We start from the raw sequence: 26,079 nt of genomic DNA, 5'->3' as shown, positions 1-26,079 counted from the left end.
TTGCCTTGAAGAATCCACATACTATTCCATAGGGTGTATATGGAGTGTGTTAGATATGTGGAAGGGTCCAGGAACAACTGGAAAGAGAATTCACAGGTGTTTAAGATGTACAAAACTGAAGGTCAACAATAATAATCATCTCTTGGGCTTTTCTTATTATGCACTGCCAGCTGCTGGGAAGTGCTAAAAAGGGATCTTGTTAACCTGCCCTATCCACAGTTTCCATTTCATAAGCTGTAAGGCCATCAGCTTTCAAATTGCAAATGTAAAAGTTATTTTAAAAAACGGGAGCTGCTTTATAGTTTGGTTATTTTTAACAGGCTCTATAAATACACTTTTAAGAGTACATATGAAATCATCATGTCCATATGGCATTTCTTTCAAAAGGGAAAAAGTTGAAACCAAGTGAATGCAACCTCCATCTAACTTGGGCTGCATTCCCATGAACATTAATAGATGGTGCTAGCTACTTCTACAGAAGTTATTTAGTATGAGCATTATTTCTGTACTCTTCCCACATAGTTTACTCTTCCCTCATACGCCCACACAAATGCCGCAGCAGCATTCTCCAGGGCTGAAATCAGGAGCTGGGGCCTCCAGCTATACCACAATGCATTGTGCGAGCAGGAACAGCTCTCCTCTTCCTGGCCCTGCTTTCCACCATCTCCAGGGCCACTAGCATCCCAGAAGCAGACAACTCAAACAGTAAGGTAGGACAGCTCTCTGTCTCCTACCTCACTTTTAACCTGGGTAGCGGATCTAGGCTACCCTGGTTCCGAGCTGCTGGCTTGGTGGCCTCCTGGTTCTCCAGACAACCATGGATTCCTGAGTTAACCCTGTCCTACCCAGGAACCTGTAGTCATGAGAACAGGCTTGGTATAAGTCTGCTTCCTATGTTCCTTTCATGCGCAGAATCTCCCAGAATTTGGAGCTGATAGAGGATCTCCCAGAGTTTTTCTGGGATCTGCTTTGTTTATTTTATTTTATTTTATTTTATTTCTTTCATTCATTCATTCATTTATTATTAAGGTTTTTATACCGCCTTTCATTAAAACTATCTCAAAGCAGTTTACGAAACATTTAACACAATATAAAACTATTAAACAGTTAAATAGTAAAAAAATATTAAATTGGAATATAAAAATACAAATCTAATTAAAAGTTTTAAAAGCGTACACAATAAGATCATTAAATACAGAGCAGCAGATTTCACACGCTATCGAACAACTCTGATGGAGACCAAGGAGTGGATGCCCACCAGGAGAGCATTCCAAAGCCTGGGGGCAATAACTGAGAAGGCCCTGTCCCACATGCATGACAGCCAAGCCTCCCTCATTGTCAACACATGGAAGAGAGCCCCCTCCAATGACCTTATCAAGAGGGCAGAAACTCATGGGAGTAGGTGGTCCCTCAGATATCCCGTTTCAGTGTTTGACAGAAACACCCATAGGCATACAACTCCTGTAATGGCTCTAATAACAAACAGTGGAGTCCTTCCTTCCTTCCCTCCCTCCCTCAGCTACTTTTTGTATGAACAGTAAAGCTCTTAAAGAGCATTAAAGACTTAAAGTTTAGAGCTGATAATAGGGGAGTGGCTAAGTGAGGGAGCCACAAATCAGGAAGTCCCTAGTGCAAATGTCACCTCTGCCATGAACTCACTGGATGTCCTTGGGTAAACCTCTTTGCCTCTCTCTATCTGCAGTATGGGGATAATAATACCTACTTACCTTACAGGGTTGTTGTGAGAATGGCAACAAGATCTTACATGTGAAGTGCTTTGAAAATTCAGAAACATTATCCAAATGCTAAGTATGTTTGTTAAACGGAAACAGCTTGTGTAAACATTTATTGAATCTTCATATTGCACATGCCACTTTCCTCTGCACCTACCTTAGCATTGTCTGCAGATGAAAAATTCACATTGGCCATTGCAAATTTCACATGGAGTTCCTCATCATCCCTCTGCTGCCTCCTGTGAGCTATCAAAAGGTATGTGTTGCTAGCTAAACTTCAACAGGGTTGTGACTTGCGCCCCTCTTCTTTGCTTGTTGTACAATGAAATGTAAGCAAAAATAGGAAAAAGAGCAAAGCATCATGAGAGCAAAACAGGCCAACCAATTATGTCCGATAATTTACATCCCAATCCTAACCGTGCTTACTTAGAAGTCAGCTCCACTGATTTCAATGGGATTTTACTCTAAATAAGTATTATAGGATTGTAGCTTTAGCCATTAATATACTGAGAAGCATCCGAGCTTCTCTTTATATTTCCTGCAGCGTGTACCTATTTTCTGACTTCAGGGTACATTTTGCTCTGGAGAGTGCTCCAATGAGGCCACTTCAAGGTAGACTGCCCATTGCATGCCTTAAGGTTATGCAGTCCATATCCATTAGATTTTAAAAGCATGTTCTTTCGTGGTTATGAAATAGAGGCACGTAAAAGAATATGGAGCTTCGCTTCATCTTCTCCAGATGCTAAATTAGACAGTGAGCCCTTCAGAATCAGGGCTGGGCACTACTTCTTTTTATATTATCCTGCATCTCTGAGATCAAGCAGGCTACACTGTTGCAGATGAATTACTTATGCTCTATAAGTAATTAAACAGGAAGCCAACTTTCACTGAAAAACAAGAATTTGATATTTATTACTAACTAAAACATAGGCTAAGAAAACAATAAACAGACTAACAGTCTCATATGCAGAGAGAGGGAGAACCTCTCACTTTGAATTCAGGACAGCAAGTCAGGAGCAGACAAACAAACTGTGACTCCACCTCCAAGCCGGTAAAGGTAAAGGTAAAGTTGTGCCGTCAAATCGGTGTCGAATCCTAGAGACCACAGAGCCCTGTGGTTTTCTTTGGTAGACTGCAGGAGGGGTTTACCATTGCCATCTCCTGCGCAATATGAGATGATGCCTTTCAGCACCTTCTTATATTGCTGCTGCCCGATATAGGTGTTTCCCATAGTCTGGGAAACATACCAGAGGGGATTCGAACCGGCAACCTCTTGCTCCCTAAGCAAGTTACTTCTCTGGGAGTGCTTCTGGATCCAAACCTCTACCTGGTGTATCAGGTTGGGGTGGTGGCCAGAAGTGCTTTCTATAAGCTTTGGCTGATATGCCAGCTGTGTCCGTTTCTTGAGATAAACAACCTCAGAACAGTAGTGCATATGCTGGTAACCACCAGACTTGACTACTGCAATGTGCTCTATGTGGGTCTGCCTTTGTACATAGTCTGGAAACTGCAGTTGATGCAAAATGCAGCAGCCAGGTTGGTAACTGGGTCATCTTGAAGAGACCATATTACTCCTGTATTAAAAGAACTACACTGTCTACCAGTAAGTTTCCAGGCAAAATACAAGGTGCTGGTTATAACCTATAAAGCCCTAAAGAGCTTAGGCTCAGGGTATTTAAGCGAACATCTTCTTCATTATGAGCCCCACTCATTGAGATCATCCGGAGAGCTTTGTCTGCACTTGCCACAAGCTTGTCTGGTGGCTACGCAGGGACGGGCCTTCTCTGTTCCTGCCCCAAAGTTCTGAATGCACTCCCTGCTGTAATAAGAGCCTCTGCATCTCTGACAACCTTTTAAAAGTCTCTAAAGACACATTTTTTTTCACCCCAGCTTTTTAACCAGACTTGCGGTTCTAACTTGTTTTAAGGTTTTCATTTCTGTTTTAACTGCTCAGAGACAGAAGTTTGGAGCAATGTGCAAATATGAAAAATAAATAAATGTTTGTATAGTAAATGTACATGGAGACTTTGTGGCCTTTCACACAACTGGGCGGGTGGGGTGGGGGAAGGCTGGGTCCAAGTCACCTCCCCACCCCACCCCCGACATTGAAATAAATGTTGCTGGGAGTGCAGACCGCGCTCCCAGTCGATCCACGCTGTGCCAAACTACACAGATTTCTGGAGGCAGGACAACATGGTGCATTGGGAGATTCCCCAGGGAGGTGGGTGCTCTAGGCACCCATCTCTGTGTCTGCTCAGGCTGCAAGCGTGCTTGCGCCCTTAACCCTGGCACGGAGCGAAGTCTGGTGGTGCAGCAGCTTGTGAGAACAGCCTTTTTGAATAATTTCCGGGGGAGCTTGTATAATTGAATAATGTTGAAGTCTTCAGAGGAGGAAAGTATATTTTTATATGTAATAATGCTGTAACACACCCCACAGTCTTGGAATGACATAGGAGGAGAGGAGAGCTGGTCTTAGGGTAGCAAGGATGACTTGTCTCCTTAGCTAAGCAGGGTCCACCCTGGTTGAATATGAATGGGAGACTAGAAGTGTGAGCACTGTAAGATATTCCCCTCAGGGGATGGAGCCGCTCTGGGAAGAGCATCGAGGTTTCAAGTTCCCTCTCTGGCATCTCCAAGATAGGGCTGAGAGAGATTCCTGCCTGCAACCTTGGAGAAGCCGCTGCCAGTCTGTGAAGACAATACTGAGCTAGATAGACCAATGGTCTGACTCAATATATGCCAGTTTCCTATGTTCCTATGCTATAAATCTGAGTAACATAACATTGGCCTCTTATAGCTGAATTTAAGGATAAATGTGCACAGTCCTTAAGGATGGAGGAGGGGGAGTTACCACTGAACAGCTTTTGCTGGTGTCATTCTTGCCTGGTGAAGCTTTCTTGTTCCTGAAGCTTGATCAGACTTATATTTAGCTACATCCTAAAAAAATTGATTGAAAACTAACCTTTTCCAGGTCACCCTCACTCACCCTTTCATGTATGCTGTAGCTTAGAATTTAATTACAGAGGAAGTGGGTGGACAAGGCTGGCTATTTATACCTCTGTGACTGGCACACTTATATTGTCTTCACTTGCTCTTTCCTGGATGGAGATTTTTAATACTCATTAGACCAACACCTTATTTGTTAAACAAGTAACATGAAGGATTGTAGCAAAATCCTTCGTAAGTTTCTTTCAGTGTAATGAAGCCTTTTCCCATATCTTTCAAAGACGACTAATAATTAACTTCTGCTGTGATGATGATAAGCACCACAGAATCCTGTTCTGAGATGTTTCTAAAACCTAGCAACAAATCTCAGGGGGTAAGAAATCTTGAGGCGAAAGCACCTAATCCTCTGATCTGACTTCTGTTTGGGTGATTGAAGTAAAGGGAGCAGATTGACAACCTTTATGATTTGTTGATGAAAAAAGAATACAGGTTCATAGGCTAAGTGGAACTGTGGGTCCTGGACAGGCTGGTACTAAGGACAATGTACCAAGAATGAACAAAGTGTAGAGCACCCAGATTAACTGAATGCTGAATGGCTTTCTTTGTACTTCCTCATAATTAGACCTTATTTATGAGCTTGAATTAGCAGATTCGGGAACACCAGACCACAAAGTCATCTGTAGTGATAGTGAAGTAGTGAAAGGTGCATTTCACCTTTCCTGCCTCATCAGTCTCCCATAAGGAGGAGAGCTGGTCTTGTGGGAACTAGCATGAATTGTCCCCATTGCTAAGCAGGGTTTGCCCTGGTCTGCATTTGAATGGGAGACTACATGTGAGCACTGTAAGATATTCCCCTGAAGGGATGGGGTCATAGCTCAGTGGAAGAGCATGCCCCAGGTTCCCTTCTTGGCATCTCCAGATAAAGCTGAGAGAGACTCCTGCCTGTAACCTTGGAGAAGCTGCTGCTCGCCAGTGTAGACAATAATGAATTAGATGGACCAATGGTCTGACTCAGTATAAGTACGTTCATAGGAACATAGGAACGTCCTATGTTCCTATGATGAAACTTTCATGAAAGCTGGTATAGTATAGTGGCTAAGGCTGTACCCCTTAGGGAGCAGGCACCATTGAACACAGTTAGACTTACTTCAGGGCAAATGTGTGTAGGATTCTGTTGTATGGGACTGAGCTATGGATCATGAAGACCCCAGTTCAGATCATGTCTCTGCCTTGACCTCCTCACTACATGACTCTACAAAGCAACCTTCTCTCAGCCCTCATCTGCATTGTGGGAGTAATGTGCTAACCTACTTTACAAGTGTTCTTGTATTATTACAACAAAATAATGCATGTGAACACTTTAAAGTGCTAAGTATTGTTATTTTGTATAAATGAATCCTCCCTCCCTACCTGACCAGACCAGACCTATATTTGATGACATCCTGGGGGGGAAATGGAAAACTAACCCTGTCTTTCATTCATATGGTTTATTCTGTTTCTGTAAATGAGGTCCCGGTAACTTATTCCCATTCATATATGCCTGCCTCAGATCATGCCCATCATGTATAAAATGTTACAGTTCTTGATATGTTGTTCCCTACAGGACACATTAAGTAGCAGGCTATTACAAGGAAGCAGATTCAGCTAGATATTAAGAGGAATTTCCTAACTGTAAGAGCTGTTTGACAGTGGAACAGTTTGGAAGGCTCTCATTTGCTAAAGGCTTTCAAGCAGAGATTGGACAGTCATCTGTCAGAGATGCTGTAGCAATTCTCTGCACTGAGCAAGGGCTCAACTAGAAGACTTCCAAGCTCCCTTCCAACTCTGTGACTGACATCAGGAAAATTGCTCCAAGGAGTCCTATTGAAATTAAAAGGACACATTAGGCAATTCCATTAGACTGACTGACAGAATGTTATTTAACTTTACACTCTGCAGGAAATCTTGATCTATACATTTTCTGTCCTACTTCAGAGGGGAAAGTAACTTTCCAGATGCAAGTAGAAGGGAGAGGCGATGTTTCCCACAGCCCTCAAGGACATAGTTTCAGAAGGCTGAAAATATCAGGGATCACCGAAAATCACCCCGCTCCTTCCACATAAATGTTTCATGGAAACATGTTTATGTGGAAAGCATTCTCTGCATGTAACTCTTCGCTTGTATGTAGTCCTGTGTTTATATATTGCCTTAAGACATTTCCATTTTCAACCAGATTTAAAGCCATCAACCGTGTGACTGAATCAACCCTAAACCAAACTGTTTATCACATGCTCTGCTACATAGATTTTTGTGTGTTGACATGGATTTAAGCACACATAGTTCAACAGGTTCCGACCAAGTTAAACCACGTGTATGGCTGCCCATACATTTCTATGGTTATAGAAATGGCACAGAGCTGATTACAAGAAATGTAGCTTTACTTTTTGCTGCCTGTCCATCTCTGCATTTCTATTTTTCCAGTCACCATGGCAACTCGTTATTTCAATGGGTTATTTTTACTCCCAGTTCTTGCAGTACCATCTATCTCCCTGAGGATTAGCACTTGCTTCTTCCCAACAGGAGAAAGCTATAATCATGCTAACAAACTTCACCACACAGCAGGAACTAATGGATCTTCTTGAAAAGTCAGTTATCAACAGCGTTAATTGCTCTGTTACCTGAAGTGTAGAGAGTACAACTGATATAGCGCTGAATGAGTGTGTCCTGGAATCCCCAGGGGATAGGCTACTGAAGACATTCATAAATAAGAGGTGGTGTCTGCATTTTAGCTGGGGTTGCCTTATGGTCAGCATTCTGGGACCTCAGCGTGAGGAGTGATATGTACTTCAATTCAATGAACTTCAGCATGGGAGACCTGTGACTGTGCAAAACCTTGTATGGTCTTGGGGAAAGTATGTTGATACACCAAGAGCCCCTAAAAACAAATATATGTAGTATGCTTTTATCTGTGTGTGTTAATACATTTATATTTAGGATTAAAACTGTCTGGAATCACAAATCCATATTCTTGCTTCATAAAAGGTAGGTAACAAGTGGTCTAAAAGTGATCTGACTAAAACTTGTATAAATCCAGATAAAATTTATACCAAGACAATGGGAGTCCAAAGTTGCATAGGGGTTAACAAGCTTCTATATCCATATTGTAGAGTGAACTGCAATATGATCACTCTACAATATCTATACAGAAGCTTGTTAACTCCCGTGCAACTTTGGACTCCCATTGGAATACCTTTTTTGGACTTTTTATATATATTCTATATGTTTATAGATTTTTTTTATATTTGATGGAGGGGGTTACCTTGGAAAGTATATTTTGTTTATTGTCTTGCTAGACATTTTATCTGGATTTATACAGGTTTTATTCAGATCACTTTTAGACCACATGTTACCTACGTTTTGTAGAGATTTGTGACATCAGCATTGGAGAGCCAGCATGGGAATAATGTGGCATCCTCATGACCGTTGCAAGTACTGTAGACAAAGAAGAGGAAAGACAAAATAGCTGGAGGTAGTATTATGGCCTGTCTTAGTACTGTTCAGAGGATAACTATTTCTATGTTTGGGACTTTGGAGGACTACCCAGCTATTGAAGCTATTCACACAATTGCTTGAAACCGGGCTGGGGTCCCTTAGCCCGGTTTGGAGCAATCGTGAGAACCACCGGGATCGCAGGCAAGCCCAGTGGTTCTCTGGCAGCTAGCCCACCTAACTACCTCTCACCTTAAACAAGCAAGCGCTTCGTTAACCTTGTTTATTTGATCCTGTGTCAGCCGTGGCTGCTTGCAACCACAATTGACACACTGGGGTGGGGGGGGAGGGGTGACCCCTGGAAGGGGCGACCCCCTTCCTGGGGTTCAGGGGGCCAGGGCACCGCATGGTGGCACTCCCCTTCCCCTGACCCCCAGAGCTCCCGATGGGATCTGCGGCCGGGCACAGGAGTGCTCGACCGGAGCAGCCGCTTGTATGAGTGGCCGATGCAGCTGCCCAGCAACGAGCAAGTACTCATATGCAGGCTATGCCTGCTCTCCCCACACAAACCCCATCTGGTGCTTCACACCGATTGTGTGAAGTGCCTCATTGTTTCTTCCATACAGGGTCATTTTATGTTCTTGTATGGAAAGCAGATTTTGCTAAAGTCAGCACTGTGCAGACTCTTAGGTGATTAGAGGAAAGCTTGTGTACAATGAAACAATTCTTGTGATAGACTAAAAGTCTGGAGAGACTGTCGTGCTGAGAGAGACTACTAAACAAATTACTAAGGTTATTCTCACAAGCAGCCTAATCCAGGCTAGGACAGCCCAGCCTAGGTTAGGCTGCTCATGTGCAGCACCAGGATCTGCTCAGATCCCGGCTCTGCCTGCCTAACCCCACTTTTAAGCCTGGACTTTAGGCAAAATTAAGGGCACGAGCGCACCCTTAACCCTGGCGCTGGGATCATGTGAATGTTTGGGCTACTTGCAACCCAAGCACACACAGAGACAGGAGCCCAGCACACCCATCTCACAAGGGTATCCCCCATGCAACACGTATGTCGCACAATGATTTGTGGGATACATGAAGGTCGTGATGCATTGTCCTGGCCTCTGGAGACCCACACTGCATGCAGCAATGCGGATCCTGTGGGAGCACAGTCCATGCTTCCCATCATAGTTGAGGACTCGTCTGGCGGGGGAAGGTAAGTTTAGCGTAGCCTTTCTTCCACCTGCCCTCCCCGCCTCCCAGTCGTGGGAATACTCTTGCTCTTTTACTATATAAAATTTTCTTCAATTCTAAACTGGATTTATGTGAGACATCACTGCAAACACGAGATCCTTGGTGACAGTAAACAGACTTTTCTGAAGTAATGAAATAAAATGTATTAGTTCTGGCAGGATTTATTCTTAATGGATCATCTTTCAGCCCAGAGAAAACTTTTGCCCAAAGAGAAGAGCTCAGCTCGTTACTGCAGCTTGTGGCAATAATCAGTGGTCCTTTCAGAACTATTAGGCAGGTAAGTTACATTTGAAAATTTGGACCATAGGGAATAAAATATGAATTCAGTTAGCACTAGATACAGGGGCACAGCTTGCTAAATCATATATCTTACCATGATGCATCTGAAAGTAGCTTCTGCAGCCTGATCCACTTGTTCAGAAAAGATAGGTGACTGGAGAAACTAGAAATGCTGTCCTCTGAGATCACACACAGATTAATAGCAGGAGTCCAGCCAATATCTCTCCCAGCTAGATTTTTCTAACTGATTAAGGGAAAGTAGTGCTCAGATATGTGGTTTTTCTCCAGGTGGGAAATACCTGAATATAAATGAAACGAGGCTGTTGTGGCTGATGGCTATTCAGATTTCTACAGCCAGGTTCCATATATAGAACATCATATGGCATCCAATCCATTCCCTGTTAACTTCACTCACAGATGCATCAGTTGCTATCCATTTCCTGAGGGCCACTGCAAGTTTTCCATACACAAATCAGTTATTTGGGAAGCATATAAAGAACTCAAACAGTGCAGTATTCCTAGAGGTTCTGTCTGATGATACTGAAAGAATCTGTAACTTGAGGTGTGTTGATTGCTTATTAACTGAAGTTGATGATACAGACAGGAGCTTAGTTAGAAGATTATTATTTCCAAAGAATAAAGACTTCAGAAAGTAAATATGATCAAACTCTTTACTACAGTTTTGTGCTACTTGCACCCCAACCGAGGTCTACATTATGGCAGATTCCCAAATGAACAGGATTAATATAGAGAGTCATATTTTAGACTAACTTCCCTTATTTGATCATTCATTAATCTTTTAAAATAATTTATAAAAGAAGTGTCTATAAAAACTGATCTGCTAATATAACAGCACATCCTTCATATTCAAGAAAACAATTCTATAAGAACAGTTTCATCTTCAAGATGTGAGTATTAGAAATTCAAGCTTTAGATTAGTTTAAAATTAAAAGGTAACCTTCTGTAAACATCAATAGAAAGAAGGAAGATGGTTTACTTGAAGAAATAGTCTCTCTTACTGCTGGAGATCTCCAGAGCTTTTCTTTGCAGTCCAAAGATTCCCTCATAGATCTTTCACTGGCGTTTGATTGTAAGGTGTTAATCATGGACGCAGTTATGGGGCTTTTCAGGTGTTTGTTACACCTAATTTGACTTATTGGATTTTCAAGTCATAGCTTTGTAAGGAAAGCATAGACTTCTGGCTGTGTCCCAAGCAAGTCTATAAGTCAATACACAGTAACTACAAGTGCTCATTGATGTTGGTGGTAAATCTGCATGTGGACCATACCACTTCAGATTGCAGGTATGTATCACATAGTTGAATGTACATCCTCAATCAATCAGTCAGCAAACAAACAAACTGTCCTTGCATATAGATGGAGTGCTTTTTTCTATGTATGTGGATTTTTATTTATTTGTGTGTGTTTTTTGTATGGAGGAGCATTGTCATGTGAGCCCACACCTGTAATCTGAAGTGGTACAGCCCAAATTGACCTTGACTCGGTGAAGACCAAACTACAAGTGCTACAAGTGGTGGCAAAGAAGAGTGAATGCACACATATGTTTTTCCTCCAAGGCAAATAGCACTATTGGGAGCAGCAATCTTCATCAGATGAATGGTACAAGGAAGAGGGTGAAACTCTCCACCTCCATGCCACAGCCCTGATCTGGATTAGGGTCCCTCACCATCGCTTAAAAAAAAAAGGTTAAAAAACAAGGATGCATTTACACATCTCAATCAGCACATCTAATTGGCCCTGAGAACTAGGTCTAAGTTGTGTCATGTCTGATCTTTAGGATTTGATCACCTTTTGTCCATCTTCGATTTAGTGACAGATTGTTCTATAGCATTATGCTTTCACTAGGTTTTCTTCAGTTTCTCCCAGAATAAGATACCACTTTTCCATTTTTTAAAAACTGGACAGCTTTTATGACCACCTTGGTTAATAGAAAATAGTTTTCACACCTTTACACTTCAGTCTTTAGGGACAGAAAACATTTCTCAGTCCTAGAGTATTTTCAGGAGTACAGCCCAAGTGGACTTTTGCAAGATCACCTGCTTTTTCCTACCCTCCACCCTCACATAGACACTAGGAGCCAGTAGGATTGTCCCTGCTGCAGAGCATGTTGTAACAAACTCCAGTCAAACAAAGCCCCTGGGGAAGTTATTTTGACATTTATTTAACCAGAATGTTTCCTAAAGCAGAATTAAGTAAACCAATAACGGATAGTATAAAACGTAACCACACAAAATGCAATTCTGGATACTTCTATGCAACTCTGTTAATTCTGATGTTAAATGAGGCCAGGGCATTGTTTTATTTGAACTTCACTTGCTCATGAATTTGAAGTCTGTGTGAGTTCATGGCTCCAAGGCAAGTATAACTTTGTTAAAATGGCTTTAGTGATTTGTAGATATTGTACTACACATAAGAAACCTGAAGTGTGGGGGGTGAAAGATTCCTTTATTCTCTCACATACACACAAAAACTTCTTTTTCAGAGAAATGAAGCTATTTCTTCTGGAATGTTCAGCTGCTCTTTTTTGTGGCAGGGCAATTCACACCTGTGGGTGCAGCAAGGTGAGCTGCTTTCTCGTAATTAAATCCACTGGCAGGGAGGGCTCTAGCCAGCAAATCTGCTTCCTTCATTGGGAGCAGATCCAAGTCTTCATTATGTCACAAAGAAAATGAATACTTATTTCACCCAGCCCATCAACTTTTACTGGATGATCCTTGCTGTCAAACACCTGGACGTATAATGTTTTTCAGCAAAGGTAAAGGTAAAGTGTGCTGTCAAGTCAATTTCGACTCCTGGCACCCACGGAGCCCTCAGCTACTTACTGCAAAATTCCACAGTTCAGTCCCATCAGTCACTCATCTACCAGTGGCTGACTAATGAAGTGCGTGCACAGTGAACAACGTTGTGCTAGTGCATGAAGATTACTTAGCTGTACCAAATCATACAGATGTTCAGAACTGTGCTCTTGTGCAAAGGTTCCCTGCAAAACTTACAAAGGGTGCCACAAGTTGCACACCTGGTTGCATGTTTGCATTAGCACATAATGCATGTTTGCATTAGCACAACACTAGTCTGGAACACATGTTCCAGACGTGATGCAACAGGCTTGCACTAACACATCATGTTAACTCAAGCACCTTCTTAGTCCGGACATCAGCCAATTGTTTTGAAAAGCCAAGCTACACTTGTAATGTTGGGCTAGGGGAGGAGCTCTGTTTTCCTCGTTAGTAACTGGAATCAGCCTCCGATTTGGGTACAGGAGATTTACACTAGTGGTCAGAAGTGTGTATCTATACTTGTATAATTCAAGGTGCATTTATTACTAGCAAAACTGTAATCTTGCTGAGTTTTGTAAGGAATTTGGAGAAAAACAAAGTAGAGGAAATGGTGACCCATCCCCATCCCGCCCCCCCCCCGGTCTTCCTAGTCCATTATAATCCATAGAAGTAGTAGTCATAGTCATCCAGATGGGAAGCCAAATAGATCTAAAGGCACCACTCATGTGCTGGCAGTTTCATTTTAAAGACAACTTCTGCTACCATTTTGTTTTCTGTGTATTTACTTCACTCCTTTTATGTGAGCTTCCTCACAATCACATGTCTTCTTCCTGTTTTGTTTTTCCTCTTTTGCTGCATTGGGACATTTGAGCTGAGCCTTAGCACTGACCTGAATAAAGAGAAACAGCCTGTTACATTAATTATAGTCCCTGAGGAGAATGAATACAGCAGGATTTTCAAAATGATGGTCTCTCATCATTTTAACTATGCATTTACCTACCCGCACAACAGGGTGACGGCAGAACATGGCTTACTTTATGTTCTCAAGAGATATGTCACAGAATCCCAGGGGTGTCAAAAGCCATGGTTTCAGCTGTCCTCTTTTATCTTTATAAAGATATTTTAAATGTTCTGTATATATTTTCCATCAGAAAATGATTTCTAAATCACAAAAGGATGACAGAATGGATGCTAAGAACAGAAGCAAGGTATCAAAGAGCATAAGCCTATTACACATCCATAAATAAACAAACATGATAGGCCTCCAGTCCATTGCTGTTCTTTCAAGATGAAAACATTGAAAGGATTGTAGCAGTCTTGCAATGGACAGGAAATGAGTACAAATGCAACAGATATATAGTGCAGGGAAAGATAAACAAGAGAAAGAGAGTACTGTATTTGCTGGTTCAAGATTACTGTCTGGTCAAACATATTTCCTTATGAGGACCACCATCTTGTCTTTTGCAAGTGTGATTTACCATCTGAAGTTTCATAGCTCTGATGTTCTAGTCATACTGAAAAGCTGCAACCCAAGAACTGGCTTCTGAGTTCTAATTATTAACATGTGAAATATAGTGCCCAGTTCCACTGCCTGTTTGGCCTTTGGTGCTTCCATTAGATTGCAGAATCACAGTGCTGCAGTAATGAAAGGAGCCAAAGGTACAATAATTCTTTCTTCTGTGTAACTGTTAAAGGCACATAGCTTATAAACCAGGGCATGAAGGTGATGGTATAGTGTTATAGTGCTGGTATAGTGGTATAGTGATCATGGAGGTTCCATTTTGCTATCGTGACAAAGTTCTGTTGATATCTCCCATACATGTGTCTGTTTTTTAAAGGCCATCTTCCAGAAGGTGTTAGCAGCAGCTAGGTGTTCATTCTAAAAAAGGTTGCTGGGGGAAATGTAGTTTACTTACATATTCCAGTCTGTTCTTGGTAAACTCAAGAATAGCTCCATGGGGCTCCCATCCAGAGACTGATTAATCCATATGCACTTAGATTCAGTAATGCTACAACATTGGGAGCTCCATATAAATCATTGGTGCCTTCAACTAGTTTGTTTCACTAGCCTCCAAATTTTCCTCTCAGTTCAGATTCCCTGCCTGGCATAATCATTGCTTTTGGGCTGATGAGTACCGTGGCATACAAAAGAGATGGAGGGTAAGTGGATAGCACTTTATTGTTAAGACATCTAGGATCCGTGGAGAAGTGGATGAAGTTAACTGCAATGGGAAGGTGGACAAGAGATCATAGGTAGAAAAGTAGACTTTTCTACCAACCTGAATTAATGTCAAATCATTTCAGCAATTCCTGACTTTGTTGTTAGACCTGGTTGCCACCATGAAATGAGCTGAGTATTTCACAGCACATGGATGTATGTTCATAATAACACTGGCTCCATCATGTAATGGAAATGAACTAGAAGTGATGTGGCAGTTCAGATAGGATATTTCTTTCATTGACAATAGTATTAAGGATAAACTAAGAAGCGCTGTAGGACATAAGAGACATACATGGAGTACAAATATTATCTAAGGGAAAACATAGAATTAGAGAAATAGCTATACCACAGTGATAAGTGTGCTAAAAAGATATGCAGAAGGCTTATTTAGATTAGCTGTGTGTGTGTGTGTGTGTGTGTGTGTGTGTATGTGTGTGTATACACACTACTGATGCACCAACCTTTCTCTTGCAAAAATATTTGGTGCCAAAAGGGGGTTATAAGAGGCTCAAAATACCACACCCATTGTTTGTGGATGTTTTTCAGTTGCTGTTTGGCACCATTTTTTAAAAAATTCTCACTTCCAGCCAGTTGATGTGATGACCTCACAGCACCACAAATGCCACACAAAGCCCTCCTACTACTCCCACTCTCACCAGAAGACAGAACCCATTGCTGATATGTCTGTGCCAGGGCCTGGTAATGCAGCCACTGGAGGGAAGAATTCAAAGAGAAGTGTATAAAACCAGCAAAGGCTGACTTAAAATGGTTATGGAGGAGCCAACTCCTTCCTAGTGCTCAGGCTGGCACTGATCCAAAGTGGGTGCCTGATTTGGCCTCCCCTCCTCCTCCCAAGTAGACCACTCAGAAGGGAGGCCTCAAGCAGCTAGGCAGGCACTGTTACCTCCAGTGTTGGTGTTCACCCTTCCCTGTCACAGCATCCCCTCTGCTCCTGGGATCCTAGAGTGATGGAGAGGATTCTAGGAACTGGACAGGAGCCTCCCTGGAGCGGACAGCATCAGGTCCCCAGAGCTCCGGGGCTCCTCCAAAGGGGCAACTGAAGGAGAGGCAGCAAGCTCTGATTGCTCTGGGTCAATGGGCGACCAGGTGGCTTTCATTCCTCCTCCCCAATTTCTTTTTGAGGGGCCAATCATTATTAGTAAAATCATTTACCAATCATTAGTAAAAATTGGGTTCCTCTTTTATCTGAACTCTAATATAAGCATGCAGTGTGTCAAATGGTATAATATGCAGTAAAATATTAAGGATATATGAAATATATAATTATAATATGGAGAATTGGAAGGGCATGTTAATGTGGCGGAGGGGGGGGATCTTTCTCTTCCTCCATCCCTGCTGTAGCCAACCCAGCAAACTCAAAAAGCCCTCATTATAGAAAATCATCCTCTCTGTAAAATACATTTCAGCTTGTGAGTTTCAGAGCTAAAAATAAAGAACAAGAGAAGAATTTCTGCTGTTATACATGCAGCAGATGCACTGCACACAAGGGAGCCATTATGAGCAGAATGAGTGAATGCAATTAATAGCGCTAAAGTGACTAAGCATTACATATACAATCAGTATGGATCAAAGTGTAGCTGTTGATGTATTCGAATCGGCATTTTTCGCAACAGGAAGCACAATATTAAATAACTTTTCTTAATGTTAGGACATTAGGACTACTTTTTTTTTTTTTTTTGCTAATGCTGCATTATTAAGAAAAATTATTCCTTCCATAATATGTTTCCCAAAGATATTGGATAGAACATAATTTTAAGCTGCTGCTGAGTGATAAAAGGCTGGTTTCACACAAGAACCTTCTTCTATAGCACAGTGATTTTTGCAACTGGCTTGGTGAGATACACATAATATACTTTCACAGTCCTGTGAAAGCATCCAGCAACTTTTGGCTCCCTAGCTGAGAGTAAATTTTGCAAATCTTGATAATGGAGAGTTAAAGCAGTTGTGAAATACTGCAGTGGATGCCATCCACATTTTCCCTTCCAGAGGAACAAGAAGGATTTCTCTGGAACAGGAAGTTTTGCTCTGCAGGTAGATTCCTTGTTCTGGAATTCTTGTCTTCCTCCAGAGCAAGACTTCCTGTTCTAGAGGAAAACTCCTTGTTCTGGAGAAAGAGAAACTGTAGATGTCACCCAATATTTTTTGATTGCTTCAAAAGCTTTACAGCCCAATCTGAAACATGGTTATTTGGAAATAGGTCCTACTGAGGGCAATAGACATTTTCTCTGTGATCCCTTTGCCACTTCCCCATAGTTTTATTGCATAGCAGTAGTGTCTAAAGCTATTAAACACATATGGTGAGCAGATCACATGGGAAGTTCTCATGCCAGTGCTGCACTTGCCCAGGGGCCAACCGTGCTGCCGTGGTAACATCCCACATGCTTACCAGAGCTAGATATGGCTACACTATGGGATCTATCCTAACAGAAGCAGCAGCCATCTTGCAGAGGTAACGCATACATTGGCCTTGTATTGAATGGTGGTGCCCACATGAAGCCAGATGAGGTGACAGCCTCAGGCGATAAGGGCACCATGTGGGTGTCATCTCACCTGCCTGCTTCCACCGGTACCCCGCCTCAACTCTGCTGCCACCACTCCATCACTGATCTTTTTCTCCCCCTTCAGTACCCTGCCTTGTGGTTGGCCCTGCCCCTAAGTGGCCCTATTCCCAGCTTCCTTTGCCAGCCCAGGCACCACCCACTTTTCTTCCCCCTGACCACTGGCCTCAGCTGCTGGCTATCTATATGGTGTGAGGCAGTGTGTTGACTGGTCTCTCCTCTGCTGTGCTAACACTAGCTCCCACCCACCCACCCACCCACCCCTCTTCCCTCCAACACTATACTTGTTCAGAGACAAAGTTGGATGCAGGGACAGTGGAGGAGAGAGAGCTGGTGTCAGCTTCTCCTCTTCACTGCTATGTTGCTCAGCTAGCAAAGAGGAGAAGCTGACCGCAGCTCCCTCTTTCCTCCCTCCCTCTCTCTCCATCCTCCAGCAGCAGCACTGTGCCCCAGTAGCTAAAGCCAGCGCAAGGGGAAGGATCAGTCGGCTAGCAGAGGAGGTGGGGTGGGGCGGCATCAACACTGGCTCCCAATCATGGGCTAGACCAGTGAGGGGTACAGGGCAAAATTATTGCTGTTTGTGCTGTGAATGGCCTCCAACCTCTTAGCCAGTATTGCAAGTTCCTGGCAGTAAGTCTTCCATAGATAGATAGATAGATAGATTTTTTTAGTCATCAGCCTAGTACTATGAATAATAGATTGTCTCAGATCCTTACACCATGTAGAAAATACAAAGTTTTATTTTCATTTACCATACTCATCAACCTACACTTACAAAGAGATTGCCTCTCGCTCTAAATGTAGAAAGAAAACTGTGAGAGGTTTTTTCTTGTTTGTTAAGCAAATGACAGGTGTTTTGTTATAGGAGGAGGCAGAGTTTACACCCATCGGACAATGTCTTGGGAGTCAAACTACACATTGCGTTAAGCAAGTTGTGCCAGTGGAACCTTTTACTCAGAGTAAATAGCAGCAGCCATGGAGTGGGGGGAAGGGCAATCTGGATGGGGCTCAGGGCAGGGGCAGAGCATCAAAGCCACTCACACCACAGTCCCAGCCCGCAGTGAGAAGGGTCAATCTGCGTGCTACTGAGTTAAAAAAAGAAACCCAAGCATATTAACAATACGCTTAACATAATGTGTCGTTTGACTTCATGTATTCCCATCCCATCTGTGCCCCAGGAGAGGAGCCAGTGAGCCATTGCAATGCAGGAGGTTTTATTATGTTTACTCAAGACCTCCAGTGCATCCCATAATGCTTGAATATTGATGGCTATCTGCAGGGGCGGTCCAAGATATTTGGCTGCCTGAGACAACACTATGAGGTCTCCCCATCTGCAGGTGGGTGTGCTCATGGTGCCAGGGACAGCCCCCCTGTTCCCCACCTCATACATGGAAAGGCTGCTCCTGGCTATCTGTAGTCCTGTTTGTCATCCCCACAAGGCAACAGATATTTCAAGCACAGTGCCTTCAGAAATAGTTGTGCCATATTTAAAATGTTTGGCCAATTTACTTTTTTTCTCTTTTTTTCTTTCCTTTCTTTTATTGCCCCCACATTTTTTCCAGTGGCCAACAGAGTGTGAAATGGCTACAGTAACTAGCCATCTTTTTTGTTAAAGCATCCCCTGTACTTGAGTGAAAGAAGAAGTTTAAGCTGTTTAAATCATATGTTCATAACCAACCATGTACCTAATATTTAAGTTCAAAATTCCCTTATAGTCTTTTGTTTGTCCTCACAACAATCCTGGGAGGCTGATCTCTGTTGCTCCCAATTTAGAGAACATGAGTTGAGAACCTCTACATGGATAAACTTATAACCAAGGCAGAACATGAACCAAAATCTAAGCCTGGCATTATGCATGCTGGTCTGTGGTTACAGCAAAAATCCGCTTTCTTATCATACAAAGTGAAAATAGTCATGTCTAACATGAAGAGAAGAAGTAATGTTGCATGCCATCTACATGCTGATCTCTGAATAAAAGACAGGCTTCATTGAGAATGTGTAGGTAGAAGACTGAACTTTTCTCATTGTCTTTCAGAAAAACGAATGGCTGTGTTTGAACTGCCAAACTCAGAGGCTGCTAGAAGGAAGCCTAGGAGACCCTGCTCCAATGCCACTGCCTGCTCCCAAGCAACAGCCAACTGGATCCCCCCGACACCAACCCAGTGGAACTGGTCAGCAACAGAGAGGAGCCCCTCCGCTTGCAGCCCTCCCACAACATGAACCATCAGCTCCTCAAGTCAGGCACCCTTCCCAAGCAAAACATCTCAGGACTTCAGAACAGAGTAAATTACCAACCACTGTCCAAGAAAAAAAGCCTCCTGCTCCATCAGAAGGAAAGCCACTGCCCAAACTATCCGAAGAGCCTCGAAAAGCTTCTGAAAGTCCATTGCCAAAGGGGAAAAGTATGGCCACAAAACCAGAAGCAGATGTCAAAGACACCACAACCGTATCGGAGTCTCAGAAAATAAGAGAGCAGGAGGTAAGCATCTTGCCACTGGAAACAACAATGGTTTATGGGATATCATTTTCCTGAGTGGAAGCCCACTCTACCAGCCAATAGGAAACAGTTGAAATGAGTGGTAGTCAGACTAGGGACTGTAACATGGGCTACAATACAACAAGCCTCTTCTCACACATAGAAAACATGTGGAATTTGCTTTCAAGCCTCTTCTTAATAGAGACTTGAAAGCAAATTAATGGAGAAAATGTAATTAACGATTCCTGGGAGAACACAGCTGAAAGTCCACGCAACAATGTAGGGAAGTATTTACTGTACATCCTTTTTGTAGCCTCGTGCTTTAATCTAGATTCAAGAACAGCCCTGCTGGCTTGACTCAGACCAAAGGTGCTTCTAGTCCAGCGTTCTGTTTCCAGCAGCAGCCATTCAGCAGCATGTGGAGGTGATGGCCTCTCCTGTTGTTTCCAGCATCTCATATTCATATATAGATGACCTCTGTACTTGGAGGCTCCATCTCATTCTTGTGACTTGCAGCCACTAATACAACTGTCTTCAGTGAATTTGTTTCATATTTTAAAAAACAATATATGATAATTATCATCCAACAAATCATGTAGTAAGTAGTAGTAAGTTTATTGCGGTCACAGACCAGAACAATAAAAATAATGTAGTAAAGTATGTAAGCTAATTATGGATGGTGTGAAGCAGTACTTTTTATCTGTCCTCAAACTACAGCTTCAATGTTGATCACAATACTGTGGCTCACATTGCTCTCAGAGAAGTACTTTCTACTCACACAAGGCGGGGCGGGCCGATTTTTGCCAGTCTCCACCTTCTCACAGTGGCCCCTGATGCTCCCTGAGCATATGGGTCATCAGAGGGAGGGGAGATTAGTAAAAAATCACACATTCCTCCTAGTGTGATTGGAAAGTAGTTCCATGAGCATAATGCTAGTATGTGAGCCAGTTCGTTTACACATAGAGGTGCTTCACACGATTGGTATGAAGCGCTGGAGGGGGTTCTGCGGGGAGAGTGGGTTTAGCCCGCTCTCTCCGCAGATGAGCAGCCGCTCATAACTGGGCGACCGGATTGGCTGCCCACATGACTGCCAGTTCTATCACAGAGCTGACAGGGGCGGCAGGGATCGGGGGGCCACGAGGCCCCCGGAAGTTACAGAATGCTCCACGCGAACGCGCAGGGCATCCTGGAAAGATCTCCGAACCTGGGAGGCTGCTTGCAGCCTCCCGGCAGGGGTCTCCTCATGTGTTGCCATGGCGCAGAGTCGCGCCATGGTGGCACATGATCAGAGAACCCGGGTTAGTGGAGCACTCGCTCTGCTAACCTGGGCTAAGGGGAGGGCTACTTTGGCAGGCTAGCTGCCAGAGAACCACCAGGCTTGCCCATGAGCCCACTGGTTCTCACGATGGGGGGGAAACCAGGCTGGGCTTCTTTAGCCCGGTTTCCTCCAATCATGAGAATAGCCTCATAGTGATTTTAGGTGTGGTTTGCAAAGATGGCCACTCACTGAAACTCTTTTCTTCTTTTGGATCCTGCAGAAATGCTGTTAGGATCTCAGGACCAAACGACACATAACACGCAAACATGTGCAGTTGTTGACTAGACCAACTGCCCTGTTTTTGTTTTAAACACTTGTTGAGGAAGGTGGTTATCCAGTAAATGCCACTATGAGTCAATTTGGCTACCCTGGAATAAAGTCTGCACCTGTGAAGTCAGTATCTGCTCCTTTCTAGTAGCATTTGCTATAGAGGTTACCAGGAGCTAGCCGAGTGTAGCTGGAAAGGCTGGAAGTGCAAGTCAAAGGAGGTGGAGTGTAGGTGCCATCTGCACAGTGTGAAGCTAATTATGAGTTGCTCCAGAGAAAAAACAAAGGTGAAATTGAGTGCCTGGAGAGAATCAGAAAGCTTTTACTAGCTGAAGGATGAAGGTGGAAGCCAGCCAGACCCAGCGTCAAAGACAAGCCCATGATAGCAACAGGGAGTGCAGTCTGTACCCTCCCAGGCAGCCTCCCAGGACAGAAGAGAGATTTCCCAGAGGTCTGCATAGCAAGCTGACATTTCTCTTGTTAACAAAAAGGATTCTTTATGTGGGCTCTTGGTGATGATTGTAATCGAATGTTTTCTAACTGCGCATTGAGTAATTTCCTTTCATTGTAGCTATAGCGCCTTTCTTTCCCCCAAGCAGCAAGTTGGGAGTCAGCATTAGCACAGAAGACATTTAATGCCTGTTTGGCTGTGGCTTTGTGGGAATCCTCAATTATGCAGGACTATTCAGCTGCCAATATTTTGACTGGGGTATTGATTAAAAACAAAATTGTATTTGCGCTACTGTCCGATAAGCTCCCTTGCCTTTATCTCTAGGGTTTTCTGTTCAAAACTGCCAGCCCCTGAAATTAAGCTCCACAGAGTGGTTGCTTCCCCCAGAGACTCTGATTAGCTGGCCTTTTGTCCTGTTGTCATCCAGTCTTGGCATCTGATGTACAGGAATTAAGATCTTTGGCTTCTTGCATTTCAGGGCACAGAGACAATTCTCTTCCTGAACTCAAATTCTAATTATAGATAGCCTGAGTTCTGTGCACAGATTTAAAAATTGCAATGCTGCATGTCGGGATTGCAGTCACCACAAACTTCACTGGAGCCCTGGGAAGAAACATAGCACTTAGTTGAACGGCAGTAATATTTCTGGAATGCCCTTTTGGAGCAATTGCTGCTCTAAGGAGTTTGTACACAAGAACGGAGGTGGAGTTTGCATGCCAAGCACAATGCCTTCTTTGTCAAGCAAAAATGAATGTCCATCAGGTATTTGGATGGCTGTAGCACAAGGTGGGGCCAGACCGCCAACGAGCAGAAGTGGTAAGTAATGTGAGGGAACATGGAGCTCTGCTCTGTTCATAGGGGCGGGCAGGCAGCCTGCAGGAAGCTGCTGAGTTACTGGGGCAGAAGCGGCTCATTATACCACAGGTGGCCCTCATTATTTGCTGGGGTTCTGTTCTCACCTATAGGTGAGAATACGGAAACTGCAAATAATTGAGTCAATGGGAATTGGGGGGGTTAGGTTCCTAACAAAAAAGAAGCAGGGGCAAAAAAGCAAGGGGGGCGGAAATAAGAGAAAAAGAGAACAGTGCCATGTTCTCCATGTCTCCAGCTCTCCAGCAATACCCCTCCAAACCCTAATAACAGTTGAATATTCAACAACAACATTTTTTTTTAAAAAGAACAAAATGGCCAGAAGTGATATTGGAAGTAATTTAAAAGTCATTTCCGGCTACTCAAAACCATGGATATGCAAATTTCGTCTATTTTTCTACCCACAGATAATGAAACTGGGGCTCTAAGACCCAATCGCAGATATGCAAAACTGCAGATAATGAGGGCCACCTGTATATCCTAAATCTGAGCAGAAAAACCTCTTAGAGAGAATGAGCAAAGGTGGGTGGTGTGACAGTCTTGACTGAAGGGGAAATGAAAGCTAACTTTACAGGTTGCATGCTTCCTATGTTGAAGATGGCTAAGTTTCCAGCTCCCTGGGCAATTGCTTTTTGTTTGGTACTGGGAGGAGGTATCAGATCAGCACTGGTTTATGGTAGCTTTTGCCAAACATCTATTACACCCTAATTCTGTATAAAGCATAGTTACTTGAGCAAATTATATCACTTCCAAATTACTCTAATGCATTGCCTGGAGAAGCTTCAAATTGCCACAGACAGATTGCCAAAATCTTGCCCAGGCAGGGCTCTGATATTTCTGATCCCATTAATTTTTATTTAACAACAACAACAACAACAGGTTTTATTGACTGGGTCAATGTCTGGACAAAACCAGTCAATAACACCTGTCTGACTGTCTAAACAAAACAAAACAAAACAAAATAGATGATGATGATGATGATGATGATGATGATGATGATGATGATGATGAATCATCTGATTCTTAGCTATAATTCTGTGAGCCAGTCTTTCTAGAAATGGAGAAGAAGTCTAGTGTGGAACCACCCAGGGAGGAGGACACAGAGATCACAGAACAATGGAGGAGAACATCGGCCTTCTGTTTGGCACAGGGAAAGATGGAGCAGGGGAAGCCATGCCAAACAGCAAGCCCACCTCTTCCTTCATATTTCCCTGATCCCAGAAACCTCCATTTGCTGTGATGGAGAGCCAACTTTTGCATATGAGAGCAAGTGGATTTGGGCAGATGGAGAGAAGTAGGAAAACTTCAATAGCAATAGCAGTATGTAAGAGGGAGAGAAATACGATCTGAAAGGTACCAACAGCGCCTGTTCCAGGCCAGGCCAAGCCAGGTCCAGAATCTAATCCAGAGAGGATATGCTTCCCAGCTCAGGGTCCATGAGGTCAAACAATGAATCTGAAGTCTGAGGTACAGAAGGTGTTGCACTTTGGATAGCAAGAGCAAAAGGCCAGGCTCCCACTATATATTCCAGACCTTGCCAAGTCAGAAGCTTCATACTGCCTGCCAATATTATGGAACAGTATTGCACACCCATTCCCTTCTGTGGCTGAAATAGGCTTTGACCTTCAGCACACTCAGACCACAGCAACTCACTAGGCTAGGGCTCCAGCCTTGAACCACAAAGTGTCTGCCTCAAACCCCAGAGTCCCTGGCAGACAGGATCTGGAAACAGTTAACACTATGCATCAAGTCCATCTCCTGTTACAGTCAAATCCATTTTACATGTAGCAATGGTGCGGAGAGGGTTGCGTATGATTCAGACTATCATCTCATTTTGTGGCAGGTGCTTTAAACCTCTTGTAGAGCTGCCATATAGAGTCTTTACATAGCAACTCTCATCTTGTGAGGAATCGTGCATTTACAGTGGCTTGCTCTTCATGCAGATTGGGTGATATTCTAGATGCAAGCACAGACCATTTTTTCCAACCATTTACTGTGGCTTGAAAAACAACAACAACCACCCAGTCTGCACTAGGAGCCAATGCACACAAAAGGCTTGCCATATAGTGACAGCTGCCACATGAAGCCTTTTAAAGCAGCCTCCACTGTGAGATATAACGGATAAACCAGTGCTCACCCCCCACCCAGTGCTTACCCTCCCTTGGCAACTTCATTTATTTGCCCCATCAAAATTTACTTCCCCTTGCTAATACTACCACACCACCCTGTAGTATATTAAGGATATTGAAATGCTATCTTAGTCCATGTGTTAGCTGCTCTTCCACAGAGGATAATTGTCTTACAACAGCTGGTTATAACTTTATCTGTGAAGTTTTTTTAAAACACACACACACGAATGTTCTGTTACTTAATCTTACAGCCGACATTTTCAAAGACATGCATAAAGCAAATATTTGAGCAAGTAGAAAGTAGAGCTGTGCACACAAATTGAATAGTTTCTCGGGCCATAGACAACGGAGTATTCACCTGGCCCACAGTTGTTAGCAAATATTTCACGGTTAGCTGGCTCTGTGGACTTGTATTCATCTACATGGGCAGGTTTATACAATGTTAACTTGGAAAATGGCACCCATCAATGAATAGTGGCTCTGATCACGAAATAGAATCTATGTGCTCAGAGGCAGTCCAACTCTGAGAACCAGACCCTGAAGATCACTTGCTGGGGGCGTTGCCTTTGTGCCTGATTTATGAGCTTCCAGAGGCACCTTGGAAACAGATCACAGGAATAGACGGAACTTTGATCCAGCAAGGAAATCCTGATGTGCTTCGGCTTATGCTTATAGTTGGCTTCAGAAATTTCTGTGGGCATTGGATGCGACTAGTGAAATGCATTACTCTACAAGGCAGGCACACTCATTAACCTCTGCTTCATCTTTCTGAGCTAAAAAAGGGCAATAAGATGGAAGGCCAGTGGCTGCCATCCTGACTTATGAAGTGTGCATGAAGCAAAGAAAGGGTGTGTGTATTTGCTGAGTATCCAAGTAAAGCAGCGTGGCCACCTGCATGGGTGGGGGGGATATTCGCCAAACTCCCCTTCCCTGGAAGTGCTCTTTGTAACCTTCAGATATGTCCCTGAGGGTGATAGTCCTCAGAGACCTATTTTCAGGGTCTCAGAGCACTTCAGAGGGAAGGGAAGGTTACCAAAAATCCCCCCTTGTGTGCAACTGCTGCCACTGCTTCTATAACTATATTTGTTGTTGTTGTTGTTAACAACAACCACAACCTTTATTTGTTAGCCACCCCATAACAAATTGTTTTCTGGGTGGCTTGCAACACAGCATTAAAACATAAAATAAAAACATATAACACATTAAATCATAAGAGACCAGGGGGTAAAGAAAATACAAAATACGTCTAGAGAGCTGCTGGAGGAATACTAAGACAGAAACCAACCGAGCACGGTTGCTT

At 43.2% G+C, this 26,079-nt stretch overlaps 1 protein-coding gene across 3 annotated transcripts in view; it reads left to right on the top strand.

Annotated features, from left to right (window-relative positions):
- The window catches only part of BSN (bassoon presynaptic cytomatrix protein), a 337,777-nt gene that overhangs the window by 263,063 nt on the left and 48,635 nt on the right, over positions 1 to 26,079 (top strand). For all 3 annotated transcript variants that reach the window (XM_053295172.1, XM_053295170.1, XM_053295173.1), the window contains one exon: positions 19,304 to 19,747. In XM_053295172.1, the coding sequence (XP_053151147.1) occupies positions 19,304 to 19,747 (444 nt within the window). The remainder of the gene's footprint in view (positions 1 to 19,303; positions 19,748 to 26,079) is intronic.

The sequence above is a fragment of the Hemicordylus capensis genome, chromosome 2 (genome assembly GCF_027244095.1).
Source record: "Hemicordylus capensis ecotype Gifberg chromosome 2, rHemCap1.1.pri, whole genome shotgun sequence".
Lineage (NCBI taxonomy): Eukaryota > Metazoa > Chordata > Lepidosauria > Squamata > Cordylidae > Hemicordylus > Hemicordylus capensis.
The sequence above is the reverse complement of the archived record's forward strand: the minus strand, read 5'-3'. Positions and strand labels throughout refer to the sequence as shown.